Consider the following 9107-nt stretch of genomic DNA (forward strand, 5'->3'; position numbering starts at 1 on the left):
TGGACCCCGAGGACCGCGTTATAACGGGGTTTAGCTGTACTATAAATCTAATGACATCTCAGATTTGGGAATAATTTACCAGGAAAAAAAATAAAAAGATAACATTTCCTTACATAGCTCTGCAGTGTTAGCACAGAACATATTTATTTATTAAGCACTGGTCCCTGTCCCATGAAGCTTGCAATGGGATTTGTGGATGAGAGAGAGAGAGAGAGAGAGAGAAGGAGAGAGAGAGACAGAGAGACAGAGAGAGAAAGAGAACTTGCCCAAGGTCACAAGATGCTCACACAATTGTTAGAATTGAGCTCACCAGCTTGACAACATTAGATAATAATAGATCAGCTTAAAGGCATAAGATGTAAAAATGACTTATTACTGTATATGTGACAAGTATAACCACTCCCTGCTACAGTACATCTAGACCAACATTGTAGTAGAGTAGGGAGGAGGCATACTACAGAGGTTAAGGTTAGTGGTTAATTTTGTGGGTTTGATTCGAGCTAAAGAAAACGCACCTAATAGGTATAGTATTTTTAAACGTTACCTTTTTTGGCTAATTTTGCTCGATTTTTGGACAAGTCACTGTCTTTCCCCATACCTCTGGCACAAAGCGTTACACTTCTGGTACAGGAGCTGTGTCTATTTTGTATCATATTGTTCACAGCTAAGTGAAGTACATGATGCTTTGCTGTTGACTTTAAAATACCGTTACAGTCCCCTCTGGCAGTGATGGTAATAAGGACCACCAATTACTCTTTTACAGTTATATTAATGGCTAAATTCCTGCTCTCACAGCTTGATACAAAACATTACATTATATATACGCTGCCTAGGGGTCACACTCGACTCCTCTCTCACATTCTCCTCTCACATTCAAAACATATGTAAAACCTGTCGCTTTTTCCCTTAGCAATATTTCAAAGATACGCCCTTTCCTCTGTTGTTCGACAGCTAAAACTCTGACTCAGGCCCTCATTCTCTCCCGTCTCGATTACTGCAACTTCCTGCTGTCCGGCCTTCCTGCCTCTCACCTGTCTCTCCTACTATCTATCCTATATGCAGCTACCAGAATCACTCTACTATTTCCGAAATCTGTCTCAGCGTCTCCCCTGCTGAAATCCCTCTCCTGGCTTCCTATCAAATCCCGCAGCTCACACTCAATTCTCCTTCTACTTTTAAAGCTTTACACTCTTCTGCGCCTCCTTACATCTCAGCCCTAATTTCTCGCTATGCTCCACCCTGACTCTTGCATTCTGCTCAAGGATGTCTTCTCTCTTTTCCCCACTTTGTATCTAAAGCCCTCTCCCACCTTAAACCTTTTTCACTGACTGCCCAACACCTCCTGGAATGCCCTTCCTCTCAATACCCAACTAGCACCTCTCTATTCACCGTTAAGACCCACCTTAAGACACACTTGCTTAAAGAAGTATATGAGTAGCACCGTGGATAATACTAGACACACGATACATAAAGCTTGGCCCCCTGCAGATACACTTACCAGAATTCCCTCCTACTGTCTCTGCACGTTCTTCCTAACTACCAATTAGATTGTAAGCTCCTCGGAGCAGGGACTCCTCTTCCGAAATGTTACTTTTATGTCTGAAGCACTTCTTCCCATGACCTGTTACTTGTATTATTTGTTATTTTATGATTGTCACATGTATTACTACTGTGAAGCACATATGTACACTAATGGCGCTATATAAATAAAGTCATATATATATATATATTCATACTGTATGACTTTTTTGCAGGTCTGACCAATCGTCTTCTTGGCTCTTCCTTTGAATCCTACCTGTTGCCTGAATTGACAAGATATGACTGTGAGGTTAATGTCCCAGTTCTGGACAACTCAACACTTCTGCACGGAGGTGATCTGCTCAGAGCTCTTGATCAGACAACCTGAGCAGCAGCACAATGTTCATTTGCTTATTACTGTTCAGAAGGCTTCAGTTTCTAAATATATTTTTTCAAGTAGACAATTTCTAACTCTGATAACACTTTTACAAGATTTACTTACTTATTGAACTTGTCAACAGTACCAAATAGTGGCCTTCTTGAAATGACTTCATTAAAAAGACATGCATATATGTTTTTACCTGCTGTATTTTTTCTTCTTTATTTTAATAAAAAACAGTTTATGGACTCTAGAAAATGTTTTACGCACCACTGACCCCTGCACAAGTAATTTATATTTTTGTTTATTTTGTAAAAATGGACACATGCAAAAATTTGTAGCGCATATCTCTCAGTATATAAGGCAGGAATAATAACCAAAAGGAATTGTTTTTCTGACTAAAATAGGCAAATGCCTATTGCTCAATAAAGTTGCAGTGCCACTTACTTGTTGTCTTTGAGTTGGGTTGGAACTTCAAAAGCTGGTATTTTGAGATTGGAAATAACCAATGATCTGAGAACAAATTCACTGCGAGACCAGGCTACAACCTGTGTTATGTTCTGGGCTCTGCCTCCTCCACTCAGGTCTTAAGACCACTTTACCACATTTGTTTTTTTTAAGGCATAATGCCACATTTTGGCCCAGTGCCTCTCAGCAGTGCTGCCCTTCCTGCTTCCACGGTCACCTTGTGTCAGGTTTCATGGTAATTGACGTGTGTCACTAAGGCCCCACTAAACGTTGCTGGTCACTGCCTTGCATTTTCAATCTCTTGCATTGAAAGCATTGAACTGAAGATAACTCTGTCACTAATGTGGGGAAATTCCTATTACTAAAAGCCCCGGGAGCATCAGATTTAAGATACCAGCATTTGAGGTACTTAAGGGCACCCACCGCTTATACTGTACTATGACCTCGTTTCAAAGTTGGAAAGTAGATGGCCTTCCTGTTCTAATCCCTGAAATCCACTTTACAGCAAACAATGCGACACTATCACATCAGGGGATAGAGATGCTGTGTGCCTGAAGTTCTAGAGATGTTTCATTTGTAGTAATGTTATGGGGGTTGTTTGTGCTCAGGATTTTTAACCCCCTTCAGTGCTGCAGGGGCATGCAACATATTAACAACATTTATGTTGCATACTGCTCTGGAGTGGTCCTGTAAAGTACATAAAAATCAAACCAATCCTAGTAAAATCATTTTTTTTTTTTTTTTTGGAAGATCTGAATGAGTCAATAAATTACCAATCACTTTATTGCATCTAAAAAGCATTTCCTGCATATTGCTTTTTTTTTCATATATATATATCCGGGTGCTCTTCTTGTTAATTTTTTAAAAATTAATCTACATGGTGTAATGATGAAATACAAGGGGTCGTCTCTATTAAAGTTGCACACAGTTTCCTTAACGACTTTATTATCTGACTCATTGTACTGTATAAACATGTAGCACTGTATAAGCTTTTGACCGTTTATGCCTTGGATCAGTGTTTTTTTATTGGTACTTTATTTCTAAGTCAAATAAACATAGCTTAGTCTGGTTCACATAATCACTTTTATTTTAGTAGAACTGGTAAAGTTGTTATTGTGTTATTACTATTACAGAAGTTTAAGGATCTATCCAAAGGACATTACTGACATTGCTAATCACCAATTATATTGGCAATTCTGTATTTTACCATACACTAGATATGAAAATGATCCACCATACAGAATCATTTTAAAAATAACTTTAGTTACTTTGGCATTATAGATTTGCCTTTTTTTTAAAACTTGTGATTGAGGGTCTTATAACTATTTTTATAGCTTGACTTTTATCTGTTGATAGCTCTTCAAGTGCAAATAGTTTTTAATTCCTACTGCAATTTTTTAGTTATTGCATTTTAACCACCTATGAATGTAGACAGTTTGATAACATACTATGGATATGGCTTTGGCATTTTAATGGGCTAAGGCAGCTATCAAAAACTGTCCCTTCAAATCAACATGCTGCATTATAAAGCAATAGCCATCACAGCTACCAATTTATTAAGTCGGGTGGTCTAAGCTCAGTCTTTAAGGTTATTAACAGGCTAGGTTATCAGGGCAATGCATACATAAATAGTGCTAAGTGGATTGATTAATTATGTGTTAGTGTAGGGGTGGCCAACTCCAGTCCTCAAGGGCCAACAACAGATCCAATTTTAAGGATATCCCTGCTTCAGCACAGGTGGCTCAATCAGTGGCTCGGTCATTAACTGAGCCACTGATTGAGCCACCTGTGCTGAAGCAGGGATATCTTTAAAACCTGACCTGTTGGTGACCCTTGCCGACTGGAGTTGTCCACCCCTGTGTTAGTGACATCTTAAAAACCCTAGTCTTAGATCATTGAGGACAGAGTTTAGATTTAATATGAATCCTTGTGCTGTTTCTTCATGCTTTCTAATCCCCACCAAACACCTATTGATAAGATCATTCTACAGGAAAGATTCACCAGTGGGATATTAGAGCAGTGAATGGGTGACACACAAACTCTACATGGCAGTATAGTATGTTCAGGACAATTTAAGTTACATTTTCTATAAGAAGAAGGATCTTTAGGGTCAGAACATTGTGCCGAAATACCTAGTGTGACATGAGCATCCATCATTTGTTCGATTTGATGGGTGTTGATCTCCTTCAGTTCTGAGTGATTGTCATGTTACTATAACGGCAGTAGGGCATTGTGGGATGTGTGAAATCTGGGAAAGAAAAGCCCACACATCATCTGCAGTGTGTTAAGGCCATAACGTGTGTGGTGACTTCATAGTCAGAACACCATGTTCAGCTGCTGATGTGGAGCCTTCAATATCAGGTCAAGATGCAGTGTATTTTATGCAACATGCTGCTTCTTATGAGTGTCAAAAAGTAATACTAACTACGTCAGCATAAAACTTGGAAGCTCCTGAAATCTTCTTAAATGGCAATTGACATTTTGCAAAGAAACTCCCAAAAGGGAGTTGCTTGGACACATTTGCCACCACAGGGGCTTGCAAAATAATTCTGTGCAATGTATTCCAGTACCGCCGGGCCATGATGGTCTTAAATATTATGACATCTGCATTATATCCCCACTTTGTCAAGTTTATAGTTAATAAGGTAGTTGCTTGAACATACTCAGCTTGTAGGTATCAGAGATGTGCCTTAATTGCGGTCTTATGCACTTACAGTATATGTTTTAGCTGCTTAAAGGCGCTATTAAAATGTATATACTACAGTTCTTTGTATCTACTTCTGTAAGCAAAATATTCTATGAAATATCAAGTTCTTTACAAAGTGTGCAACCCATTCCCTTACTCTATACCCTGACTGCGGTCTTTGGGAAGGGAGTGGAAGAACAAGATGGAGTCGGCACTCTTGTGGATATTTTCAGTACTTTATTACAATACTCACTTCGATCAAGTATTGAAAGCGTCCATGAGAGTGCAGACACCATCTTCTTCCATACTGACCTGATGTGCTCCAGACGGGCCGTGCATGTGTGGCCGTTATCCATAATCGGGGGTGCTCACCCCTTTGTATGCTCGGGACTGGAGTTTCATCTTCTTTTATTAGCACTGTCTATGAGTTGCCTTCCAGAAGTTTCAGCAGTCCTTGAAAATGATCTGAATTAAAACATTTATTTTTTTATTTTTACAAAAATGTAACAACCTTTCATTGTTTGTTCTCTAGAATAGAGGTTCCCAAACTCCAGTCCTCAAGGCCACTAACTGTTCAGGTTTTAAGGATACCCCCTGCTTGAGCACAAGTGGTTCTGTTAATATAATTGGGCCACCTGTGCTAATGAGAGGATATCCTTAAAACCTGCACTGTTAGCGGTCCTTGAGGACTGGAGTTGGGAACTTCTGCTCTAGAACAATCCTGGTTTAAAGAAGCAACCCCCTTCAGAAGCCTGTCTGAGTTTACCTCATACTGTATATTGCTAGTATCTTAACCCCTTGAACATGTCCTGCTCTTTTTTGTATGTATTATGAATCATAATTGTCTTAATCTATGCTGTCTGAGGTCACCATGGTAACTTTAGACTGCAATGGACTCTGGGAGAGCTACATTTTAACTTCCCTGACGTAATATTTAACACGGTTATATCTCCTGAACAGAGCATCGGATTAAAAAAAAAATTATATATCTTATAATTATACATTATATATCTTAAAGTAATTTTAAAAAACGATCAGTGTTTACTGCTGATTTAACTCGCTTATTATTGAAAAGAAGCTCGGTAATATGAAGTGTTGAAAAAAAGCATATGCTCTATGGCAAACAGGAGTACTATATACTGTAAATATCTCTCTTTTTGTGCCAAGCTCCAAAATTCACTTCAGAGATTAGATAAACTCACTGCAAATCCATTGTGACCTTTTCCCCCATTAGGCATTGAACAACACAGAAAAAGGAGCATGTTCATTCCAGTTCATCCTAATTACCCAGCTCTGCATATTTTACTGTATTGTAAAGAGGTTCATCACATTTATAACCTTAAAAAAATGAAATGGTATAATACACACTCATGCTGGAATAGTTCATATTCGCACTTACCCCTTTGCTGCCAAATGGTTCTGCATGTTCCTTGGCAACAAAAGATTTCTTTGAACTTTAAACCAAATAAATCATTTTTGTATATTGAAATAAACAACGTAGTGAAAGTCAATCAGGGTCGATTTGAATTGTCATATACTATAGGGACCTAAGCAGGTCTATTGGTTTATGGTAAAAGCACTTGAAGGGTTAATCGCACTTGAATTCTGTTGTTTTAATGTTTGTGTAGATTCAGCATTAAGAGCGTTATATTCTAGCAGTTTTCTAAGCTACTCAGTATTCCAGGACTGATATTAACCAAACCTATCAGCATAATAGCTATTTCATAAACAACACTTTACTGCTGAATTCTTATTGATGATATTATCACTGTATGGAAACTGATTGATAAGGAAATGTATTTTGACACTGATACATTATTAAAGTATACTGATCTTTCACTTCTTGTGACTCTTTTTTTTTAAATCAAAATCAGTCATTGGCTGCATGTGTGAGAATGTTTTAATAGTAATATTTTTTATTTTTATATTTGCAAAAATAAGAAGTAAAGGCACAGAAAGGAAAATGAATAGGGGGCAAGGCGAGCTGAATAAAACATTGAAATGAGATAAGAATATATGCTTAAGCGGTGTTACATAATATCTCTAAGAATAACACAATATGACATTGTTACATTTAAGTCTTGTACAGATTGATCTAGAACATACAATAAATGTAGTTTAGCCACGATGTCCTGGGGTGGCGCCTCTCCACTTGGTCTAGGCCTTAAGGCTCTATGCGCCCTATCCATCAGGATCACACTGTCCCAGTTCATGCCCAGTATGTGAGTTCTCTAAGTATTCGTCAAACTCAGTACAGAACGAGGACCCTTCTAATCCATAGATAACATCTTCTGCCCTTATTTTCCAGGTCTTCTATCTGACTTTGCAGGTCCTGTATAATAATATGTTGTGAGTGCAGCTTCTGGTATAGTTGCTCCTGTGTGACCTTCATAGCTTCTTTTTCCTCCTCTAGATCTGCCACGCTGGGAACCTAGGTGCAATATGTCCGTCCTTATTTTGCTGACTTTCTCTTTCATTAACTGTCTGATCTGTGCGAGAATATATCCTATGTCCTTTTCAGTTGACAGGAGTTTAAAATCCTCTTTTGTTGCATACTCGCAGATGAGGGGACTCATCTCCATCCCCTCCATCTGAGGAGGCGCGTGACATTGCACGTGGTGAGTACAGGGCCGGCAACAGAAATCATGGGGCCCAGGACAAATGAAAGAGGCAGCCCTCCTCCCCCTCCCCAACCCATAGCACACCTACCAAAAAAAAATTTTTTTAGTACACAACTTTTTACTTAACTGTTTTCTTCTTATTGTTAATACGGACAGAAAAAACAGTACAATGCAATCTGTTTATTTTAATATTTTCAACAAAAGACAAAGATACCCAATGTTATATCCAATGTGACAAAAGGCCTGGGGGATTCAGTATGGGCCTAGAGGGTTTAAAAATGGGCCGTGGGGGGGGGGGGGGGGTTAAATATGGGCCTGGGGGCTACATATACACACATATATGCAGTGCTTGATAAATCACCCAACAATCTACTCGCGAACCAAAACATTTACTTGCCACCTAGCCCTGCCCCACTTTTAAATAAAATTGAATAAATTCCTAACCAGCATTGTGTGGTGAGTGTGTGACTGGCTGGGTGGCTGAGACACTGGCTGCGTGACTGACTGGGTGACTGACTGACTGGGTGGGTGACTGACTGACTGTGTGGGTGGGTGGATGGAAAGGTGACTGACTGGGTGGGTGACTGACTTGAGCGACTGACTTTGACTGACTAGGTGGGTGGGTGACTGACACTTGACTGACTGGGTGGGTGACGGACTGGGTGGGTGGGTGACTGACTGGGTCGATGACTGACTGATTGCCATTGACTGACTGCCTGGGTGGGTAACTGACCGCCTGGTTGGGTGACTAACTGCCTTGACTGACTGCTTGGGTGGGTGGCTGACTGCCTGGGTGGGTAGGCGGGTGGGTGACTGACTGCCTGGGTGGGTAACTGACTGACTGCCTGGGTGGGTGACTGACTGCATGGGTTGACTGATAGACTGCCTGGGTGGGTGGGTGACTGACTGCCTTGGTTGGTGGGTGGATGACTGACTGCCTGGGTTGGTGGGTGGGTGGGTGACTGACTGCCTTGGTAACTGACTGCCTGGGTGACTGACTGCCTGACTGGGTGGTTGACTGACTGACTGACAGCCTGGGTGACTGACTGACTGGGTGGGTGACCCCAATACATTTTAAAAAGACCCCACCACCCAATACATATACAAAATACCCCCTCCATCCCAATACATATACAAAATACACCAACCACCCCAATACATATACAAAATACTCCAACCACCCCAATACATATACAAAATACACGAAGCAACCCAATACATATACAAAATACATCCACCACCCCAGTACATATACAAAATACACCCACCACCCCAATACATATACAAAATACCCCCACTACCCCAATATATATACAAAATACACCATCCACCCGAATACATATACAAAATATACCCACCACCCCAATACATATAAAATTCAGACTTACCTTGGGGATGGTGTAAGGAGGGGGGGCAGTGGATGTGAAGGGAGACT

At 40.1% G+C, this 9107-nt stretch overlaps 1 protein-coding gene across 2 annotated transcripts in view; it reads left to right on the forward strand.

Annotated features, from left to right (window-relative positions):
- The window catches only part of EPAS1 (endothelial PAS domain protein 1), a 137925-nt gene extending 131035 nt beyond the window's left edge, over positions 1–6890 (forward strand). For both annotated transcript variants that reach the window (XM_075595804.1, XM_075595805.1), the window contains one exon: positions 1755–6890. In XM_075595804.1, the coding sequence (XP_075451919.1) occupies positions 1755–1906 (152 nt within the window). In that variant the 3' untranslated portion in view covers positions 1907–6890. The remainder of the gene's footprint in view (positions 1–1754) is intronic.
- Positions 6891–9107: the final 2217 nt, after the last annotated feature.

This window comes from Ascaphus truei, chromosome 4, assembly GCF_040206685.1.
Source record: "Ascaphus truei isolate aAscTru1 chromosome 4, aAscTru1.hap1, whole genome shotgun sequence".
NCBI lineage: Eukaryota > Metazoa > Chordata > Amphibia > Anura > Ascaphidae > Ascaphus > Ascaphus truei.